This window comes from Lonchura striata, chromosome 2, assembly GCF_046129695.1.
Source record: "Lonchura striata isolate bLonStr1 chromosome 2, bLonStr1.mat, whole genome shotgun sequence".
Lineage (NCBI taxonomy): Eukaryota > Metazoa > Chordata > Aves > Passeriformes > Estrildidae > Lonchura > Lonchura striata.
Window position 1 is genome coordinate 94,064,870 of NC_134604.1, and position 24,671 is coordinate 94,089,540.

Here is a 24,671-nt window from a genome sequence, read left to right on the forward strand (position 1 = left end):
TTGGCACAACATATTCCAAATACATTCCAAAGTGAATTCTGAAATACCAAAAAAAGTCACAATAAAGAAAACTCAAAACTCAGTCTCTCAAACCTTTTCTTGCAGATAATTTTGGTGATGGTGTGTCATGTATCCAGAAGGTTGCCTCAAGCCTCCTCTATTTTTAACCCTTTATATGTAATTCTCTTACACAGCAAGAATCCATTTATATAAGTCAAAACACTGTGATTAATGGAACAGCATGACATATAGCATAAGTTCATGGGGCCAAGCACATCTTTGTTGTAAGTGTGTGTCTTACAGTGCTTCCCAGGGTACACAAAATGTTCATTAATGAGGGGAAAAGGAATGAGATCCTTGCTTTTCTCATTATTGTTGGCTTCATGGTCATTATGAAGCACAATTGTCTGTCAGTCTGTTGAGGTGACTAGGGAATAGATTAATGATCCTTTTGTTCTGCAACTTTACAAGAAAGTTGAGAATATGGTCTGTTTGAGGGCAAGTCTTCAAGATGTCCTTGAAGTCAGAGAAAACAGAGAAAATTCTGAAAATTCCTCTGGGCCTTATAAAGCAGCTAAAAATTCATTTGAAGGAGTTCCTCCTTTACAGCAGTGTGTGAAAAACAACAAAAAAAATTGTATAAGAGATTTTGCCTGAGTTTTCTCTTTCTTTCCAATACTGCCTTTTAAAAAGAAAACACTTCTCCCATACAATGCTTATTATAATATACAGCTATTATGCAATCAAGAGGAATGAATACACTGTGCATTGTACCAGGAGGTACTGCTTCATTATGATTGCAGTAAATTGCACTCGATAAAGGGTATTTTAAATCAGTATTTAATAGAGCTAGCATTATAAAGGGAGGGTGATATAGATAACTTTTCTTCCCTTCAAGTTCTGGAAACTCTGAGTTGTGCAGTGCCAAACAGGCTTCTAATCAGGATGAGGAATGCTGGGAAGAGCCCACCCATTGTACAGTTGCGCCAGTTTGGTAATCTGAACTATTTTTTAAAAGTAAACAACTCCACTCATAATTTCTACTGTCAAGCAAAGAAGATGTGCACACGTGAACTCGCACTGTGAGATTAAGGCAAAGCCATGCAGGCAGTGTAAATGCTGGCATTGAGTGAGAGCTGACTTCAAGCTTCTTTTTTATAATTTCTATGCCAGTTTATTTTAGTCAAGGGATGTGAACAGCACAAGATGGGTCTGAAGGCCATGCTGTACATGTCACACAGCAGTGCAAGCTCTGCACAGGTCTGCACCTACTCGGGTTAGTTGTGATGTGGGTCACCAACTCCCCAGCTACAGTGGTCTGCTTGTCAGCGTCATTACCTGCAGTTATGAAGGCACATAATCTTCAGGAAAACAAATAACATATCAGCTAACCCCACCTTGCCTAGCTGCATTGTAAGCAATCTTATTATCCACACACCCACTGCCCCCCCTATTGTGTTACAGGTGTGAGACACAAAGATGAAGAGAAATAAATTTTAATTATATAATTGTTGCAGTTTACAATACGAAGAATGTATTATAAGATGCCTGATATTGTTTTCTTATAACTATGGATATTTGTTTATGTACATTTTCTGTAATAACAGCACAGTAATATTGTCACTAGGACTGCCTCATAACACTTCTTATTCAGATTTTAAGCAAGATATTAGCAGAATTTTTAAAAGCTACTGATCAGATAGTAACACCTTTTTTGCACACTGTAAAAAAAACCTTTGACAAGATGTTAGCTTTCTAAACCTCCATTTTTATATAAGAAAGGCCCTTTGCATCACATTCAAGTCCCAGTTGCCATACTTTTCCTTTGCTTTTTCAAAATATTCCAATTTTTAATTTCCTTATCAGTTTCCAGTCTCACTTTACTGAAAAAGATGATTCAGTTAAGAAACAGTTAAGAATTTCTTTGTCTAGACAATTTGGAGTCCAGGAACTTTCCCACTGATTTCAGAGAGATGTTTGGTTTGCTAGCTTCAAAGGAGCTGCATACATTTTTCATCCATGACTACCAGGGTTTTTTTTTCCCAGTTTAGTAAATAGGGTTTTATTAAAATGTTCCTCATTTTGTCTGTTATTGTAATATTCTGAAGAAGCTCATAAAAACACAGAGCAGTTCTTAGTAGGTGAGTACAGCAACTCAATCTGTTGACCCTTTATTGTAGAAGCAAGGAAAAAAAATCTAGTTTTGATTCAGAGCCTGAATTAATTTTTGACTAACACTGGGACTAAAGGTAACAGGGAAATCCATACATGTGTTGTTAATTCAAGGGTTATAGAACATACATGTGGTATCAAGTGTGCTTTGAATGATACAGAGCACCACAGGAGGTACTTAGGTGTGACAGCACCACTTGTTCTTTTAATTTTATAATTTGACTATCCATCTCATGTCATTCTACCCCTCATTTGTCAAAACTCACACTGCTGTCTGCCATCTCCAGTTCTGGCAGCTGTGAGACATCATATATTTATGTCTCTTAACCACTCAGTGATCTGGCACATCAGACGTGGCCAGTCTGAATTCTTTGATATAACAGCCAGCTGTGCTTGATGAATGGGGTCATGGAGAAGGGAATAAGCAGCAGTACTGCTGCCAACATGCATTTTCCTTTGTGGAGGTCCCACATTCAAAGAAGTGCTTAGTAGGTGGTACACAGCTGCAGTTCAACATCATAACATCCACAGTCCAACATGATAGCATCTTTCTTGTTGCATTACCCCATGCATCAGAAGCAGCACTCTCACCATATATGAAGAGTAGCAGTGGGTCTTGCATCTAGGGAATAAAGAAATATGAGAGATATACTTCCCAGGAAAAGAAAAGTTTGCTTATTCAAAAGAGTAAGCAGAGGCTCAGAACTTCCCATGTGGTGAAGACCCTTCAAAAATAGGAATGCTCTCAATTACCACTACACCGTCTCTTTATTGCTTGCACTCTCTTTCACTCACCATTATATCACCTATGAAACTCAGCTTTCTTCCAAGTAAAAGGGTGGGGATGCTCACAGAATGGGTGAACATTTTGGGTGGCTCTTGAACCAGGATCAACTGGTTTATGGCAGGTGAGATTCTAACTCAGATAATTACAATAGCTACTAGAATTTCTTCTAATTAATGGCTCCATGCTGGTGTTATTGACTGAACCAGAAAGAAAAGGTTTTAAGGAAAAAACAGTATATATATTTTCTTAGGCCAAGAGAGATAGATGCAAAAAGTATACACACCTTTCAGGCAAACTAATACATTTTTAACTTTAAACATCAACAAATTGCAACAGCTCTAACAAACCACTATTTCTTCTGCAGGATGATAACCTGTCACAATCTACTTCATGTGCTTCCTCACTGTGTGCAGTGGCTTCTGTCTTATCATCTTTTTCAGGAAACATCATTGAGGGATGATTGATAGAGTGTTAAATGTTCTCTGTGAGGATTTGCTCTGCCTTTTGTCATTCAAAACCTGCTGTGGTCAATTTGCAAACAATAAAAGAGGAAATTACATTAAAAGCTATACTTATGCTTGTACAGCTTTTAGAATATTTTCATGGTAGCTGGCTGCATTGAAAGATTGCAAATGCATTTTTGAAAACATGCAGATAAATGAAATCCAGACTAGGTAAAAGAAATATATAAAGTCCTTGAAGTTCCTTATTTCTGCTCTGGGCAAGCTTGTGAATGATGTGCTCTGAGATTCCTTTGTAAACCAAACTATTTGAATGAAAAAAAGATCCTATGACATAGCTGCTCCTAGAAATGTCTCCATGAGATATCCACCATAAAGATGTGGTCACAGTGGACCTATTTGTCATCTTCCCATATCTGTTATGTACTAAATGGTTAACAACCACATAGATTATAATGAAGATTACATAGATAAAAATCACAAGCCCAGACTAAAGCTAGCAAACAAATCTTTCTTTTACAAATGTATCTACCAAATAGGAAAATCAAGGAAAGATAGGAATGTAATGAAACACCAAATAAATGTAATAACCACCACCACCACCCCCCCCAGTAAATGTAAATAAACACCAAGATTTCTCAGTTTCTTGGACAAGGATGTTGATTACCTGTTTCAGTTATTAGACTTTTTTTAAACTGGCTCCAAAGATGGGAATTTCAAAATGTTCACAAGAAAAATAATATTGTTCAACTGTTCTTACAGTTACAAAGTTTTAGTATCTGGCCTAGAGCTTGCTTGGAGTAAGATTCTCATACTACCCTCACTGAGCCTGAAAAACAACTCATCACTTTTTTGATAAGGACTACATATTCTCTTAACTATTGAATTTAATATTTCACCTTTTTTTTTCTTAGGCAGAACAAGCTCATCTAGTTTCAATTAGCATTATAAGTTATCTTTTCTAAATCACTTCCTTGGATTCTTTCCAATTTTTTTTTTTTTGAGCCTGACTGCAAGAAGAGTATGTCCATTATGTTCATTCACACAGCCCTCTTGAATAGATTTCAAAGTGATAAGGTTTTGTTTGGAATGTCATGTTAACTTGTGCAACTCCTACACCTTCTTCACTGTTTATTGTGCATTCATTGTCTTTCTTTTGAATATAATTCTCACATTTATATTTATTGGTGGGGAGGAGTGATTTTTTTTTTTTTTTATTTCCAATCATTTCACCCATCTAGAAAGATCCTTCAGAAATGCAACTTGGTCTGATGTACATTAATATTTTCAATTTAATAATACATATTTTTGAAATGTCTTCTCTATACCTGGTAGCCATTAATGAATGTGGGAAGTCACCCGACCTAAGCTGGATTCAGCTGACATGTTTTTCTTCCCACTTTATAAAAGATAAATCACATTTCTTTAGTTTGGACATGAGGACATCCCATATGGCTGCATAATTAAAAAAAAAAATGCTAAAGTAAGATACAGTATATCAATCCTCTCTTTCCATACTCTGGACTAACTATTTGTGTGAGAACAAGATTGTTCTCACATAATTGTTTTGTGAGATTGTTGTTATACGATTTGTTACAGAAGCAAGCAGAGCAGCTGCTTCCTATCACTCTGTTATTCTACAGATGCCCTTAAATTGATTGTTTAATAATGAGCTAAACAAAGTACCTCTCTTAACACCAGAGTTTTGCTGATCCATGTTTTCTCAACTATAGCTTTGGTATTTTTTTCCAGTCTTCTTGTATCACAACTGGACTTCACAAGCATTTGAAGATAATCACTAAAGCATGCAAGTGAACTCAATAGTGTTTTAGGAATTTTATCAGATCTAGACATGAATACCCTAGTTAAATTTCCTGTTTATTGCTTTTCTGGTCTATATTCCTACATCCATTTCTGTTACTAGCTGCTAGTTGTGTTTTGGATATGGCTACAGTGAATCTCTTTTTGTAAAGGCCAAAAAATTTATCAACAACTGCAGTAATTTTCAATCAGCACAATTGTAATAAGTCACCTTGTTATTCTGCTTCTGCAAATAGAAGATAAACAAATCTTTCTTCTCCATTTACAAAGCAAAAGCAAGAAAGAAATGTTTTTCCTTTCCAGGGAAACTATCCAGAAACTGCTTTGATTGATCAAATAAAATCTTAGAAACCTCTTCAAACCATGAGCAAACACCTAATTTCCCAGCATTCCCCAAATCAGAAAAGAACAAACTACATAGCCTTTGAATGCAGGGATCTTGCTTGGTCTGAAAAAGGAATGAAGATTTTCGAAGAAAAAAAAATTAATAAAGTGTTGCATCTTTGAAGTAATGCGAATTTGTCATTAATTTATTTAACATAACTTGCAGATAATTACCTGGAAATAAAGGAAGAAATTATGATTTAAACTCAGTGTCCTACTTGCCTGACTGCCTTCATTTGATGGATGATTCAGCACATAGAGTGACACGTAGATTCAGGCTCAAGAAGATAAGTCCTAGAACAGACTTAGTTTCCCTGTGAATATCTTTCTTTCTACAAAAGGGACTCAAGATAGAAATCCTGGACAACAGTCATATCAGCACAGAAAGAGTATGACAGACACAACATATGGCCCAACACTGCTTGAGTGTAAAAAGCATTCATTTGATATTTTTAAGTTGTGGTTACATTTATTTTGGAAGAGAATTATATTTTATGTCTCTCATTGGGAGTATACTTTCACAAAAGGGGTAAAGGCAAACATAATGAAAATTCTAACACATTAAAAAAAAATTAAGTCCCCTTATGAAGGAATTTTGCAAGCATACAAGTTTTGACTTAAGAAAATGTCTAGAGCCAAATCTTTCGTTTCTTAGCCTCCAAAACTTCCATTGGCAGCTGTGAAAATTCTGGACTGAGGAATAAAACATGATCTGATGCCTTCTTTGATCCTAAAAGATCAAATGTTTGAATTTGGGTTTGGATTCTGTTTTGTTCCCTTAACATAAAAAGAAATCTTCTTAATAGAAATATACAGAAGTAATTCAGCACCCAAAAATATCTCTAAATTCCCATAACTGTTAAGTGAAGGCTGGACAAATGATTAAAAGTGCTTGACTCCTACTACAATGCCAAATGCTGACTTCAGACTCTTTTACAGAATGTATTATTATTATTAAATGTTGCATGACCGTTTTCCAAATTGGAAAACTACTATAAAGTTAAAAATAAAAGATCTAAAGATGTATCTGATACGTTCAAGGAAAATAGCCAGATTAGAAAGTACCACGTGGGCAATCTGGTTAAAAATCTTAAATGCCTCCTTTCTTCATTAACTAATTAACTATTCTTACAAGCAGCTACATCCCTGCCAGATATTTAGAAACATGCTTCCCCTCAAGTACTGCTTGGTGATTTAAGGCCCAAGGGTTTAAACCATAAAAAAGAAACTAGATTTATTTAATTAGACAACATATCCACAACTTTAATGAAGTTGTGTACAAACCACAGATTTTTAGCCTGCACTGAATTTTTCAAAATAAGTTTTATAATATATTCTATAATATAAATTGTATCTTCAGTAATGCCCTTCTCACTTAATTCTATATTCTTGTTCTAATAAAATACATTTTACTTTAAGTAGCTCAGTTCTGTTTACCATTACAATGATTACACATTTTGCAACAGCTCACTATATTCTAAACTGGATAAACCTGTGAGGCCAGAAATCTTTGCTTTCAGCTTTTGCAAAACGTAAATATTAGTAAGACACTTTACACTACTGGCATGTTTTGATAAACAGAGAAAATAAAAATAAAGCTTTTATTCTAACCATATTCTAAAACATAAGTTTTATGAACAAGCAGAATTTTAAGAATTCAGGAATATCTGAGAGAATCCACATGCTTAAAAGTAAGTTAACATTTGCAAAATTCTGATCTTTGTTGAAACATGGGCATAGTCAGCACCTTGCAGTAAATACTTCTACAGCATAAGAGAAAAATCTTCATAAAATTGTGGACAGTATCCAGTAAACAATCTTTGACTGCAGAAAGAGTATTGACATTGCAAATATATGCTGAAATATACATAAATTTATATTAATAAATCACTTATAAAAATATAAACAATTATACTAATTTGTCTTCTCTAAAACATCTATAAATGAAACAAACAGAAATTGGTTCAAATACAAGTACATATAACACTACATGACTTAAGGTTTTTTGACCTAACTCCATACTCCCACTCTTTGGAGTTCCTTATTTTCTGAAAGAAGAAAAGAAGAAAACCAGTGAATACATATTTTGGAAAATATTTTTTTATTATAAAATGTACAGTATATTGACCTTAATATTATAAAACACTGTAATGTATCAGAGTCTTGTAAAGACCAATAATTTATAAAATGAGACCAATTTCATTGCTACTCTTTCTAGTCTCATAGTCAGATTAAAAATATATATAAAATATATAATGAATTAAGTGACCATAGCATCCGTAGTATCTGGCAAATGTGTGTCCATATGTTAAGGTAGCTAATCTCTGCATGTATTTTTATTAAAATAGATCACTCTTATTTGCTAATTTAGTCTTTGATTTTGAAGAGCTGATAGAAGCATGAACAGAAAGGTTAATAATCATGTCCTATAAGCCTAGATTATGAAAAGGCGCTGCAGGGTATAAAGAAAATTATGTTTTACTAAAGTACTTCTATCATTGCAGCTCATTTATTAATAGTTAATACTTCTTTGGTACTTTTAAGGTGCTTGTTAGAACAAGAAATAGCTTTGGACTATTGACAATAAAGGACTTTAGTTCTCAGATGCTATTGGATAGCATGAAAAACCACATTACACTGTCTTAACAATCTTTTTCAACATGTTAGTCTTCTCAGTTCCAGACTTACTACCATATTGAGTACAAAAGAAATGCAGATTAATTCCTTCTTCTTCTCTAGTTAGCCATTGTTGCAAGCAGTACTTTCCTCTCATTGCACATGTTTGGCAGTGACTTGAACATCAGTATCCAGTCAAAGGCACTTGTTTTAGTGTTAGAATATGTGTATGTAGGTTGTTTTAGAATCACTGCCTAGTATATTTTTAGCAGTGCATTTATAGAAGCCTGCATCCCTTTGAGTGGACTGCTGGATGACTAATGATCCCTGAGGATGGAGGAATTTGTTTCCATACAAACGGGATTGAGCTCCTGTTGTCAGATGTGATTTATCTGGAAGCTCCCATGTAATTTCTGCTTTAGGAATCCCAATGGCCATGCAGTTCAGTTTAACTGAATTTCCAGGTCTGGCATAAATGACAGGTGCTGGCTCACTGGTGATCCGAGGCGGATAGGCAATCACAATGACAGGCACAGTCATAACAGAAGTGCCATACTCTGTTGACACTTTGCACAGGTAAGTGCCCCTGTCAAATACAGAAGCCTCACGCACTGTCAGTGAGCCATTCTCCATCAGGGAAAAGCGACCCACAGCCTGGGGGGCATCCATAACCATACCATTGGGCAGTGTCCAAGAGATCTGTGCCCGGTGGCTTGCCTGGGTGATGCAGTGAAGCTGCAGAGTTTCTCCATTGATGATGCTCACCAGGTTGTTGTACTGGTTGCTAATTTCTGGCCTGAGTCCCACCTTCAAGAAGACTACTCGTTCCACATAACCTCCTGGGTTTCTGGCTGTACAGCGGTAGGTCCCAGCATCCCCAGCAGATAAGCTGCTGATATGTAAGATCCCATCCCTCTTATGGTAAAATCTGTGCAGGCGACTGCCACTCAGCACTTCAGAGCCATTGGGAAGAATCCAGCTTGTGCTGGGTTTGGGGTTCCCCTGGACTGAGCAGTTCAGATTGATGCTGTGCCCAGCAATGGCAGTGATCCTTTCACTGACAGGATCTCTGAAGGAGGGTTTCTCCAAATGGTCTGTGATGAGGAGCTGCACAAGCAATCTCGCTTCCCCACCTTCATTCCGCCCAATGCACACAAGCTGCACGGCGTCTGTCTGTCTCACCCCTCTGATATCCAACGTACCATTGCGATGCACAGTGATCCTGTTCCCATAGTAGGGAGCTGGTAAGATCACCCCTTCTGGAAAAGCCCACAGGACACGCGGAGCAGGGATGCCCTCAGCTTTGCAGTCAATAAGTTTCCGGCTGTCTCTGATGGCTGTCTCCCTCACAGATGTTATTGCACTGAGATGACCATTGATTCTAGGAGGCTGAACATCAACATGGATCCAAACTATTTTCCGATCCTCTCCAGCACTATTCCGTGCTACACAAGTATAGTTACCACTGTCAGACCTTTGGGTCTTTTGAATGAGGAGGGTGCCATCTCTGTATATCTGATATTTATCAGATAGGGCAGGAATAGGCCTGTTGGTTGGGGAAAGCCAGGTCACTTTGGGAGTGGGTTCTCCTTTGGCTTCACATGCTACTGTGACAACATCGCCATAAGGTACGTTAATAGCGATGTATGTTTTGTTCCTGATGGTTGCAGGCTCTGCCACTACTTTCACCCGCACCTTCATTTCATCCTTCCCAATCTGGTTTTCAGCATAGCAGGTGTAGTCCCCTTCCTCTCTCAGTCCAACATCATTGAAATACAAGGTTCCATTATCAAAGACCACGTATCGCTTTGTCCGGCTGCCGCTGTCATCCGACTGCATGAAAGTATTGATCATGCTGCCATCTGGAAGACCCCAGGAGATCTCCGGGTTTGGCAGACCTGTGGCTACACAATCAACTTTCAGGTCCCCTCCATACTTGACCTTGTGGTTATACTCATTCTTATGTTCTATTTTTGCTGGTTTCATCATCACATTCACTTTGAGGACCACATAATCATCCCCTATCTTATTGCGGGCCACACACAAATAGTCTCCTGCATCTTTGTCTGTAACTGAATGAACAACCAAAGTCCCATTGCTGAATACTTTGATTCTAGTCTCCAAAGTGCTGTAAGAAAAGAAAAAAGAACCTAACATGAGCTACAAAATCACATTTTGGGTATGAACTACTGAGAGAAATCTGGGGGGGATAACAATTAAACTGTATTAAAAGAAAAAAAGAATATGAGAGGAAAATTGCTATTGTTAAATAATTAGATGGTCAGAAATTTCCAGAATATTAATCACCAAAAAGCAAATAGAAAAAAATAATTCTACATACTTGTAACCACATAATTTTGTTGTGTTTAACGACTTTAATACTGTTTCTGACTATTAAACATCCACTAAATAACAAATAATGGTGGTTTTGATGCTTCTGACTACTTGTACATTATTCTATAACACTGAAATATGAGATCTTTGAATTATATAATCCACATGAGGCTTTATGGACCATAATGGAGTCTGGTACCTGGGTCTTCAGCTGAAAACAAATAAAGATGAGGAAGTTTCTCCAGCATTAGGTATAAATATTAAACATTTAGAAGAGTCACAAAGAAGCAAAATGTTGCTAAGCTTTCCTTTTTTTAAGGAAAAAAAAAATCCAGTATGCTAAAAGAGCTATTATTCCTCTCTACTTCACTATGGAATTGGTGTATTGTGGTCAAAACCAATGCCCTCAGTAGTCACAGTTTTCTCCCCAAAGAAGATCTCCAGTATTTGAAAAGCAGCCCACATAAAGGTCATGAGAGAAAATAAAAAGGAAACACAGTTTTTTGCTACCACTATGAGGCATAAAATGCAATCTGGATTTTATGCTTTATATTTTGTGCTATAAAGGTTACCTAAATATATTTCCTGTCAATATAAAAAAAATTATTACTATGTTCAGCTGTGAAGAAAATTGTTCCCAATTATGCATTTTAATTAAAGTGCATTTCTCGTCTCTTTATAATGCTCTAAGGTAAGCTATGAATAATTTATAGTACAGAAATTTGTTTTTAGCCAAGTATTAGGACAGTTACTGTAGGTTTGTAGAAGTGATAGTTTACTAGATATTGCAAACATTGGAGAAAGTATTGTTTTAGGCATTTATATACAACCAGGTTTGCATAGACCTTATTGTGTGGCAACATTTGTTTATATATGACATTAAAATAATTGTGTTTTTTTAAGTAATTATAAGTTTATTTACTTGCCCTGTATTTACTGTAAGTAATGATTTGCCTGAAAGATAAAATTCAATTATCCCTTTTCTCCTGGGGACAAGCAGGCACCTCTGCAATATTATTTAGACTAAGCACATTGGAACAAGCAGCACACAAACTCTATATCTGGACTTTTTGCTATGTTTACATAGTGGCAGCTTATCCTAAAATCTTGAAACTAACTTTTCAAGAGTTATACTGCTTTCAAGAAAATTATGCTAACATATGACTTATATTTTTTGATATAATTTGAAATTCCTTCTTAAGGATTGGGAGGATCATTCAAAATGCACAGAAGTCAGGAAGGAAACTTGTACATATATGAGTGGGGTCTTCTCTAAGTTCATCTAAACTGCAATTTACCTGTGACACCCCAATCAGTAATTTACCTGTGAAGGGAATCAATCATCCTTTTGGAAGGCAACCTCCATAATATCCGAGGCCAAGGGTCACCAGAAGCACTACAGTCCAAATGCAGGATGCCACCGTATGTTACATCTGTTCTCTGAGGAGAGCTCCCAGTGATCTTAGCATTAGATGTGTGCTTTTTCACGTGCAGTTGTACTGTTCTCCTGGCAGCTCCCACCATGTTAGCAGCAATGCACTCATAGGCCCCACTGTCCTTGGGAGAGACATTTCGAATGTAAAGAGTCCCATTAGGAAAAACAAATAAATTCCCATTGACAAACTGAGAAGGTCGGATTTGCGTGCCATCAAAGACCACCCAGCGGATGTTGGGAGAAGGTGCTGCTTTGGCAGTGCAGTGGATGTTAATGCTGCTACCAAGGGGCAAGGAAATGTTCTCTTGCTTTTCCTGCTGGATGATGGGGGGTAAAGCTGCAATGTGCAGCCTCACTGCAATGCTGTCAGCTCCTGCAGCATTGCTGGCTACACATTTGTAAACTCCTCGGTCTGAAAAAGTTGCTTGCTTGATAGACAAAGTTCGATTTTCATGAAGCATTATCCTGCTTTCTGTGGTTGTGACTGCCTGCAAGATCTTCCTGTCTGGGAATATCCATGAAATTAGTGGGCTTGGAGTCCCGCTAGCCTGACACTCCATTGCTATGGTATCTCCAAAGTAGACCGTGACATCTCGATAGCGGGAAAGTAAAATTTTGGGTTGGTGGGCTACAACTGTGAGCACAACAATCATTTTATCTTCACCATGCAGGTTCTGAGCTGTGCATAAATACTGCCCACGATCCTGAAGCTGAGCATTTCGGATAAGGAGAGTACCATTTTTCCAGACTTCAAACCTTTGTAACTTGCTGTTGGCTGTCATTAGAGCTCCTGTGAAGGTGAGAGGAAAGAAAGAAAGACAAATTCAAAGCGTTTAAAATGTACATTACTGAAATAAAGAAGTCTTAAGTGAGATTTTAGGTTTACACAACACCAATTACAACTTCAGAGGGCCCACATGATATCTCCTGACACTCTCCATAGCACAAATTAGTCTTATTATTAGTCCTATTGCAGAACTAACCACTAACTTGCAAACATGGACAGCATGGAAATTTTTGAAGGCCTTGTTTTAGGATCCCTCTTAAATCTTTATGTAACTTTTCTGTTACTTTTGCATATGGAGATGACACACACATCAATATTTAAGGCAGCAATGTTAACAAGCCCATACTCACAAGTATTGCTGTAATAAATTCTAACTGCTATTAATAAGAAGAGTTGGCTGCTTTTCACACCCAAAAATTACTCTTCAAAACCAAACTCATTAAATGGTAGAGGTTTTCTTTTACAACAAGGAGCACTGCGAATCTATTATTACTTGTATTGATTAGTTGCAATTAATAATTTTCTCTACAATGATTATAAGTGACAGGAAGTATATTTCACTGTTTTGAACTACTCCTGTGATCATGTTGCAGTTCTGTTCAATACCCCCCCCACAAACCATGCGGAACAACACATTTTTTATCTGTCTTACCTGTAGAGACTTTTGTCCAGGTAATAAAAGGCTTGGGTTCCCCAACTGCATCACAAGGGATAAAAACATCCATTTCAGCAAGAATGGATATGGTTTGAGATGCTTTTGTGATAATTTTAGGTCTTTCTCCATGTACCCTAAAATTACTGGAAGACTGAATTATAGTTGAATTGTGTGGCATAATGCCTTCCATGTAAGGAACAGATGGAAATTTTTGATTACGATCATGGACATTTTTAAAAGGATGAACTGTAGTGGTTATTTGTGGTTTTGTGCTCTGAGAGAGAAAGGCTGGAGGGGTGATCTTTAAAATCACCTGTGGTGATGTGGTCGTTGTGGCATGTGGCACTGGAGGCACTGGAATAGCTGTAGCTTTCTGCAATGTGATCCCAGTAGGGAAGACCTGAGCAACCTTCTTCTCATTTATGTCTTTTGGCACTACTAGACTAGGAACATCTGGTTTAGGATGCATATTTAAGTGAGGGAACATCCTTGTTCTGTTGAAAAGGAATGGTATTCTGGAACTGGGGTAATAGGGGATCCCTTGGCTTGGTAGTCTCCCAGCTGTGCCTCTGTTATCTGGAACATGGTTATTTCCAAAAAGTCTTGAATTAAGCTTGTATCTATTCTGACCCTGATTACTGAATTTGCTTTCAGTTAATGGATTAATTTTGTGAACTGGAGAGGCTTGTGTTAGGGTAGCTGTTTCTCTCTGGGAAGCAGAATTTTTTCTGTCCTGGGTGGTATGTGCTGCATACGCTGTTATCTCTGGTTTGTTTGTGTAATGAAGAGGCTGATGTGTTATAAAATAGCGAAGTGGGCCCTGTGTTACGGGAAGCTTCATTGTGCCTCTTACTGGAATGTGCTTTGGAGGCACAACAGGTAGTCTTTGGTTTATGATTGGTATCATTCCAGCAGGTGGATGGGGAAGATTTGAATTTAGCAGTAAACTGTTGTTTGATTTGCTACTATACAACTCATTGAATTGCTGCTCTTTGGACTGTATGCTAATTCTGTTCTGGTTAGAGGAAGGAGTAGGGTGAACATTCTGTTTTGAGGTCATCACTATTTTGTCACCACCTGCTCCAAACTGTTTTGCTTCTGGGAACCTTTCTTGATTAAAGGCATTACTGTCCTTGGTGGTATAATGAAGAGAAGGATGTGAAGTGCTTGAAATGGAAGGGGGAAGAGTGACAAGATTTATAAATGAAGTAAAAGCAGTGGACGTAGTAGGAGGCTTTTCAGTCGTCTGTGAATGATAAAACACATGTAACATAGATTCCTTTCTGTCCAAGGAAGATGGCTCTGTCGCAGCCTTGGAAGTAACAGATTTCTCTGTCTCTCTAACTGGAAAAGTCTGAGTTTCTGCAGTGCTGAAAGAGGAGGATAAAGTAATGATCTCATAAGGCTGAGGTGGCTCAGCCTTTGTTGGTGTTTCTATAGATACTGTGGGCTTCCATAGCTCTTTTGAAACTGACAGGTCCTTAAAAACTTCAACTGTGCCAACAGGAATACTTAAGTCACTCATAGTGGGACGTGCCAACTGGAATGTTCCAGCACTTGTTTCATTAACTACAACTTCTAAGTCAAATAGGTTAGACTCTTCTTGAGATTTTGGTTTTGTTGATAATATTGAGCTGTTTCTATATACAGGAGAAGTTGTGGTCCTTGATTGCTCTGCCTTATGATCCACAGTTTTAGAATCTGCTTTCGTGTCCTTCTCCACAGAGACATTGTCTAATGAGGGGTATGCTGGCACTTCACTTTGTTCTGGTTTCAGAGATACACTTGACTCTTTTGTGGGAAGCACATCATCTACAGCATATGATGATAAAATTGTGAGTGGTTCAGTCACTGGAAGCTCCAATGTTTCAGGGCTAATAGGGGGTGTCACACGTTTGGTTCCAGGTGGAGAAGTAGTAGACTTAAAAGAGAAAGTTGTGATCACGTCTTTGATTTTTGTAATTTCCTCTGTGACACCCAAATCAGGAATTAATGAAGGAGTGGATTGCATATGCTCCTCTTTCCTAGCCTGTATTTTGGTGTTTTTAAGATCAGGGCTTTTAAGAGTTGCAGAAGAAGTTTTGGTAACAGCTTCAATTCCAGGTGTCCTTGGAATTACAGGCATTCCCTCTGTTGTTAAAACAATGTGGGGCAAAGGCTTTGGTCGTTGTCGGATTCTGTTTGGCCTCCTCCTTCTCCCATAAGGCCTTTTTCTACCATGTTGAGTAATAAATGAGGGCATGGTCTTTCTATATGGAGTTGTTGTGGTGGCCACAGTGGTCAATCTACTCATGGACAAAGCTGTTTCTAACCCCTCTGCTGTTTTATGAGGAGCATTAGCACTATGCAAAATGAATATGGGACCGTGTTTCGGAATAGCTAGGTTTCTACGTTCCTCTGTTTGAGAATTGTCTGCATTACTGCTGGATATGCTTTCTTGAGTCACTGTATTCCTCTGGGTTTCAGGTTCTTCTTCGCTCTGAACACTGATGGGCATGGCAGTTAGAAAACTGTTACTTAGGTCTGCCATTTTTGTATGACCTGTGGATATTTTTTTGCGCTGGTATCTTGCATCATTGCTCTTTTCTCTAACAAATGGAAAAGTAGATGAAGGAACAGTAGTAGTTCCAGAATATGTTGGGATGATCTCATCAAACTGAGAAGGGGTTGAAGTTACTGTGTCAACACTAATTGGGCCCACTTCATTTAATGTCAAGCTTTTCTCCAAGGTGCTATGAAGATCTACAGTCTGAGATTCAGCAAGGAGAGTAGCATCAAGTGGTAGCTCAGCAAAAGCAGAATTTTCTTCAGATACAGAAGATACAGTTTTATCTACGTTTTCCATTCTAAATAAACTGCTCTGAACATTAGGAAAGTTTGTCACATTTTTTTTGGCTAGAGGTTCTTCAGCAAAGGAAACTGAATCATCTGTCCTGACATCAAGATGCTGTTCCCCTTGTGTTTGTGGGGTTGCAGAGACAGGAGTCAAATATGGACCTGACAAAGTAATCTCTAGAGTGTCCATATTTGCAGGTGTTTCTAAAGCCCTGTGGTTGGAGAATGGTTCAGTTTCTGACCTTATTAATACAGGCTGGACTGTAAACACTTCCGTGTTCTGTGAAGCAGTGACTGAGACTTGCTCATCTTCATCCACAGGTGATGAATCAGCAGAGGAATCCACCACATCAGCTCCTGTCTCTGAAGATGGAGGGCTGGCTAAGGAGTACGGGGCAGGAGTAGTTTCCTGCATGACTGATGGCAATGAAGTTGTTACAGAGATAGTTGTAGCTGTTGTTCTAGGAAGATTCCTCCCACGGACCTTTGCCAAAATGTCAGCCCAATGCTGTGGATTAATTTGTTTGCTAGCCACATTAATTCTCCTTCGAGATTCAAATACTCTCCGGCCTTCTGCAACATTGCTGTCTTGGGTTCCATCAGTACTTTTCCAGATTTTCATTTTCCTTCTGCTCTTCTTCCCCTTTTTAATTTGAGCCTCTGGAACTTGGTCACTTTTTTGTTTAAAAGGTATTTCCCAGTCTTTTAGGTGGTTCTTTCTTCGTGGGAACTCCTCCACCCCTCCTGCCCCTGACCCCTCTTCATCATCTATGACCCGCCCTCTTGTTTTTGACAAGCCCGGACGCTTCTTTAGTTTTATTCGTTTAAATGACCTGTCAGACACCATTTTATTTACTGTGACCCTTACAACAATCTGATCTGATCCCTGCTGATTGACAGCCACACATCTGTAATGGCCACTATCAGTGACATGGCTCCTTGGAATAAGCAAAGTACCATTGGACAGCATATAGCCTTTTGAAGAGTTTGATAAATCATTGAGTACCTGACTGTTTGGAAGAATCCAGCTCAATTGTGGGTCTGGGATGGCAATTGCATTGCATGGCAAAGCTATTGGATCACCAACATTTTTTTCAACCCTCACTACATCTGAATCAGCTACCTGAATAGCTGTGGGCTGCACAACAAGTCTGTAAGCCATTATATCCGTATCATCTCTCACTTGGGCAATGCAGTGGTACACCCCTCCATCAGCATAACTCACTGCTTTTATTCTTAGTTGGCCACTACTGAGAATCGAAAACCTACTGTCTTTCTCATTAAAAGGTGCCTGAAGTTTAGTTCCATCTGGAAAAAGCCACTGAATGGAGGGGCTCTCAGAAGCTTTCACACTGCAGCTCAGCTGACACTCTGACCCTTCCACCACACTCTGCGTTCTCCTTGTGCTCTGATTTTGCTCTATCATTACCCAGTTTCTCTGCTGTCTGGTGGTTTTGGTATGAATTGTCTGAGAAAACACAGTAAAAAACGATAGCACCACTTTTTTCCCTGTACTCTGGCGCCTGTTTAATTGGATATTTATAAGAGGCTGCATCACCCAGGAAGGCTCAGCCAGTATTTGAGCTTTTACACCTGTGTAGTAAAGAGCATCATAATCTGAACCTTGCCTGTACTGATAGCTTATTTTAGGCTCTTTTCTGAGCATAAGTTCCCTCTCTAATTTGACAGGTACTTCACTGTAGTAAGCTATAAGCTTCCATAGTTTTTCATAGTTTTCTCGATTCATTGGACATTCAAAATCCAGTGCAATTGTGGCATTTATTTCCATGTCCTGAGTCTGGATTTGATTCCACTGAATTTTGGTAGAACCTGTGGGTTTTTTGATTTCACAGTTCAGGTGGACTATATTGCCATGCTCATCAGTCATATTTAGAGTAATGTTCCATGGCAAGGACTGAAGTTCTTCCAGAGGGAGTTCATAACTGTCACCATCTTCCTCATTTTGAGTACTGCTATTTTGCCTCAGTGAGGACTGAATTACAGGCTTCCTGCAGGAAATATCTTTCAAGTTTTGAATATCTTCTTTCTGAAGCTGTTTTGGGCTGCTGCACTTAGCACAAAGCTGTCCCCCTTCATAGGCTTTGTCCTTTTTGCATTTTAAAACACCTGCAAAAAAAAAAAAAAAAAAAGGAAAAAAGGAAGAAAGAAAATAAAAAGGAAAACAAGAGATAAATAAGCTGAAAAACTGTTCTAGAGTTAGACAACTCTCAGAAATATAAAATAAACTTCATGAGGATTGCATTATGTCACATGACACATAAGGCAAGACTTATAGAATGGCACCTCTTTGTTTTACAGCTGAATGGCACCTGATTCTCAATCTGACCACAATTTCTTCTGACTTTAATGAGAGGATTGAATTCTTCAACTTTCTGAAATTTAGATTCACTGCCTCTGAATTAAATGCCTGGAAACCGAAGTGTGCAGGGCAACATTTAAATCAGTAACAAACTACTCTGTGAAAAAGACTGCATTTGTAGTGACAGCTTAACTTGTGGATCTAATATGAAGAGGAGTGGGACCTTTCAGCTTTCAAAAATACAGCATTTACCAGAGAAATGCTGGACTTTCTCATTAAATAATGCAGGAAGCTTTTTATTTTTCTCTATTGATTAAGAATAGTATCAGCAGTACACAAAACATTTTACTGTACCTACCAAAATGGGCTGACTAGTTTTTGCACTTACAAGCTATTTATCAGCAGGGGGAAAAAAATGCCACTTCTGCCCTGACCTCTGAAATAACTGCAAACTTTGTAATAATAATAAAAAAAGCTATAACAGAGAAGGAGAGCTAGACCAGGAAATTACATTCTTGACTCCTCTCTTCTGTCAATGCAGAATGTTGTCTGCAAAGTAACAATCATATATTTATTATATTTTAATGCTCACTCAAATGTTTTTCATTTGGAATCATATAGTAAATAAAATGTATTACAGCTATCCTAGGAATAAGTATCATCCTGAAGAATGAGGATCTTTGAAAGAATGAACAATATACAGGTGGGTAATAAGGCAAAATGTCAGGTAAAAGAGAAACACACAGCAATATATATATATATATATATATATATATATATATATATATATATATATAGTATACACAAACACACATATATATAGATATATATGCAGTTTGTCACTTGCAGATTCAAACTGGATATTTCAAAGATAAGGAATAACTGGCCCATAATCAACTTGGCAGTGGCTATACTGGTCTGAAGAAATTTAATAACTCTTTCTAGACAGAATTCCTAAATAAGTTAATGCTATAGTCATATACAGATACAAAATCTGTCATACATGAAAGTTGCATGAATAAATTATTCCTCCCTCCAAAAATCACTACTGTTTTAGTGTAAAGAGGTAACCTAACTTAATAAAAATGCTAGCAAGCCAACACTGCACTAAGGATGGAAAGTTCAATTAATATCTCATTATTATAACTTACAGGAAAACTTAAGTACACCCATTACACATACACATACACAATTTGGATCAAGAACACAATGTAAGAATATTAAAATGTAAGCTAGTGAAATACAGTATTTCTATTAGATGACTCAAATATCTGTTCAGTCAGGAAGACTTATCCATTCAAGCACCTCACATTCCCAAAAAGCACTGTCCTACAGTCAAGTGGAAAATTACAATGAATTACGTATTCTAAGATGACAAGACCTACCATCATTTACCATATGTGCTCAAAAAATCATTATATAAACCTTGGGACTCCATCACTCATTTGAGACATCTTCAGTTACAATTAAATGCCAATTCTCTCCTAATATTTTAGCAGTAGCTCTGGTGTGACACCAGTTCCTCTGCTGCACTGAGATGCCCAAGTTGAAAACTAACACTCAAACTCTTCTTCATTTAGAGTATTCCTGATACAGAGGCATCACAAAACTCTCTTTTTTGCTTCTGCACACAATCAGGAGCATTCTAGCCTAGGCATCGTGATACTTTTCTCATCTCTAAGCCTGAACAAAGCTAGACAAGACATTTTATGAAAAAATTACATGGTTGAAAATAAATACATTACAAGAACTTCAAATATTTAAAATAGATTTGCTCCATCATAAAAGGAAGTTGTGGTCAATAAAGAAACATGGATGGATGTGAAGAATGCATACTACAGCCTTAATGTTAATAGATTCAAAGTTAGAGGGCTTAACCAGGAATTTGGTAACTGATTTCCTTCTTTCCTTGGACAAATAAGTTCAAATCCAATGTGACCACCTTCCACAAGAGGATACAGTCAGTAGTTTTGTTGGTTGAGGACAGTTGGCAGCCCAAACGTATACTGCTGAGCAAGAAAATGCAGTAAAAGCTTATAACCCCTTTCCAGTGATAAACTTCACTACCACTTCCATCATCCCAAATGTAATGGCTAATTTCTTTGCTGTTAAATGCATATTTTTATCTAATAAAACAGAACTGCTTGCTTTTTGCAGTATTTTTAAATACACACATTTATTGAACAGTAACAGAATTTAATACTGCACTTAGACATCATGTAGGTAATAATACTTAGGAAATAACAAAACCATCAATGCACAGTACAGGAAAAAAAATCAAAATTAGGAGTTCAATAAACACTGGTAGCTTATGCTCCTACCTCCAGAAACTTCATTCCATTCAAGGAGCCACTTCAAACCGCAGTCACAATCCCATGGATTTCCATGAAGGTAAAGATTTTCCAGCAGGGGCATGCCTTGAAAGATCCCTGCAGGCAAGGTCCTAAGAGCATTTTCAGATAGGTAGAGATGTCTTACTGTTGATAATTTGAAATAATCAAGGACCATAAATGTTGAAAAGGTGTTGGGGTGAAGCTGCTGGAGCAAATTTCCTTCTAGGTGGACAAGTCTTAGAGAGGTTAAACCATTAAAAGCATTGGGATGAATAAACTCAATTCTGTTGTGGTCCATGTGTAGTCTCATTAAGCTTGAAAGTCCTTGGAGTGTTTGTCCAGTTATGGCTTTCAATTTGTTGTAACTAATTTTGAAAACCTAAACAAAACAAAAACAAGCATCAACCAAAAAAAAAAAAAAAAGAACCAAATATTACTTTTTTAATCTAAATCCAAATAGAATAGCAATCAAGCAAACCTTTTCCTCCTACACTCAAATCTTTTGCACCATTGAGAAATTATATGCTGATCAGAGGTAGAATAAAATTGAGTTTTAGTTGGCATTATCAAGTTAGGCACAGCTAATAGATATTCAGTGTATTTTGGGGGGAAATGGTATGTTAATCCTAAAAAGGCACTAAAAAAACCCATGTATTTCTGTTTTCTGTTATTCATGGAAGTTAGTTTTGAAATTTAGGAAAACATAAGCTTACCTGTAAAGACACAAGATCTTTCAAAGCACCATTAGGAATAGTCTGAATGTCATTTCCATGTATCATGAGCAATTCCAGTTTTGTAAGTCCTGCAAAGGAGTTTTCATATATAGACTGTATACTGTTGAACCTAGGGAAAAAAAAAAAAAAATCACACATACAGTTACAATTTATACATTAACTGTCACAGACTGCAAATGTAAAATTAGTGTAACCTAACTTTCAGGAAAAACTGGAGGGACCTTAATGCATTGTCAAAAGGCCAGAAGTTACTGAAAGACTCTTACAAGACCCAAGCATACTTAGTTCATGTTTACATTAAGATTTCTTTCAACTCACTTTGTGGCATTTTAGCCATAAATTAGGAGTAAAAGGAATAAATAGGCATTTAAATTCTAATAGTTGTCAGTATATTTTTCCATGCAGCTCAGTTTATAGAATGGAAATAAGTTAATGGCCTGCGGCCAAACCCTGATGCTATGGAGCCTGGCAAACTAGACAAGCTGCAGTGTTGCCAAAGCAGCATTTAAAAATAAATACACAGAGATTTGGAGAGTAAACATTAAAAATGGGTTATCTTCCAAACAGCACAAGAAGCAGTAAGTCACATCCTCTTTCACTTACTGTTACAACATATAATTGGCTACTAACTAAATACATGAGATCTAGGAATTGACCTTCCAATTACATCATTTGAGCCCTGAAACTCCTCTTAGATAAGGAATACAGAATATCTACTCTTTGAAAATCAATCAGTTTTGCCTTGGACAAGCAAATCAGGCTTTATTTGCCAGTTTGGAAGAGTTACATTTGGTGGCCTAGCTCTACATTTGTGTTTCTCATATGTATACAGAAAATTAAATGTATTTTCCAATCTAGGCATGAAGTCTTAAAACTAAGCATAGAATTCTAGAGATTTTTTCCAATTTCTTAGTATTTTCTAGAAAGCAAGGAAACTCAGAACACGAAATTAAAATGCTTTGAATATGGACAAAATACTTTTGGATCTTCACCATGTTATCTATCTAAAGATCCTTAGTTTGCTAAAATTTTATAACACTGTATTAATATGTTTAGTCCTTCTGCAGATCCACTAAGCTTATAGCAGACATCTTATTAAAATCCCTTATTTCAGAATCAGTAATTAAAAAAAAAAAAATTAACTTGTCTAAAATTTTTTTTCCTGAATAATTACCAGTTAGAAAAATATTCTTCACCTTCTAAATGCATTGCACTTAAAACAGCAATATCATAAAGGCATTCTTTCAAAGTGAAAGTGCAACAACAGACAGTTAAGACTGTTTCTTCCTGGGAAAGGATACAACTCAGAAAGAGTCATTTGTAGTGATGAAATACAAAGGGAGGAAATGTTGTTCATGCTAACACTGTATGAAATAATGTACTTTACTAAAAAACAGCCCAAACACCTTAGTAACTTAGAAGCCTACATCCCATTTTCAAAAGCAATTTAGGGATTGGAGTACATATTTCTTTTATACAGCTTTACTGAGCACAAGAGTATTTTGAGAACAAAATTAGGCTTTAGGTGGATAAAATGTGAGTGGACAAAAATTTTAACTACAGAGAAGCAAAAACAAAAACCTAATCAAGGTCACTACTGCCAGTCATTGCATGATCAGTTGCAGCTTACAGGCCTTGAGGTTGTCAGGGTGAGTTCGTCATGGGTAGAGGGGCAGCCTGACACCAAGGAGAAATAGACTGCGACTCTTGCACTCTTCCATGTCACACAATGACCCAACAAGGTACTTTTGTGATATGAGGCCTACCAACAGTCCCTGCCCTCTTGTCTCAAAATCTGAAAGATGTGAGTTGGCAATATCCTGGCAGAGGACAGTGAATTAAAGTCTGAGCAATCCCTTCCCAAAGTATGCTTATACTGCTTATGTTTAGTTGCTTGGAAAAAACTGCAACACCAAAGGCAGACAAACCACAACTCCAAAGGCAATGGATCAAATTTCTTACCAATGTATTAATTTAAGATATGCTATATTTCATTGTTCTCCAAAATGCTACTGGGTTACATCATAGAATTTTACTCCTACTGCGTATTTTTTTTACATCATGTATAAAAATCCATATTCTGTAGAAATCTCATAATGGATTTAATTAAATACCTTTTTTTAAACACTCTAAAAGACTAAATGTTCTATTTGCCAAAAAACAACTCACACAGTGGTATAAATATTTATTTGAAAATAATAGTAACTTTTGTTTGAAACAAAAAGGCTAAGCTAATTCCTCCATGCCAGCAGCTGTAGTGTTTGAAATACAGCACCGATGGGTAAGTACCCATCTCTACGATTCTACTCAAGAAGTTCACACAGAGATCCTGGTTTGCCACACGTGCACGAAGCATTCCAGGCTTCCACACTAAGAGCATACAAGTGTTTGCTCCACGCTGCCATACGAACCCAAAGTTGATTCTTTCCACGTGTTTAGGGATACGCGCCGGCACGGCTGGCAGGGAGCGGAAGGTGCAGTGGACCTCGGTGGGGAGGTAGCAGGCGCAGGGCTGGGGGCAGCCCAGGGCGCCCAGCGGCACCCCCAGCCCCAGCACCAGCACCACGGACAGCGCTCCAGCCGCCACCCGCTCCCCCATCTTGTCGCCTCCCCTCGCCTGGCTCCTCCTACGTTGTTGCGGGGCAGGGAGGAAGAAAAGAGAGAAGAAATTATGATTTTTAAAAACTTATATACTCTTTATATATTTTAAACCCTTTCTATACCTAGTGATTACCTGCATTGTCTAGAAAGTCTGTAGACAACCAAGGTCAAGTTCAGTTGGAAAGCCATTTTCTTTGTTCCATGTCATTTTCTATTTCAGTGTCATTTTCCCCCCATTACTCACTTCTACTAAACACCTATTCTAATAAAGTTATGCTATCTCCCTATGGTAACAAATTTTATAGGCTTATTCTGAACACCAAGATTAGTACTCATCTCACAGAAAAACCAGAAATATTTTAGGGACATATCTAGCTCAAGCAAATTGCCAGGGCT

The 24,671-nt window shown here is 37.5% G+C and overlaps 1 protein-coding gene across 1 annotated transcript; it reads right to left on the reverse strand.

Annotated features, from left to right (window-relative positions):
* Positions 1-7,709: 7,709 nt before the first annotated feature.
* On the reverse strand, positions 7,710-24,273 carry MXRA5 (matrix remodeling associated 5). The gene is made up of 6 exons (XM_021545574.2): positions 24,086-24,273; positions 21,654-21,783; positions 20,929-21,319; positions 13,450-18,414; positions 11,900-12,800; positions 7,710-10,369 (listed from the first exon to the last, which is right to left on the reverse strand). The coding sequence occupies exons 1-6, from the start codon at positions 24,271-24,273 to the stop codon at positions 8,458-8,460; spliced, it is 8,487 nt and encodes a 2,828-aa protein (XP_021401249.2). The 3' UTR covers positions 7,710-8,457.
* Positions 24,274-24,671: the final 398 nt, after the last annotated feature.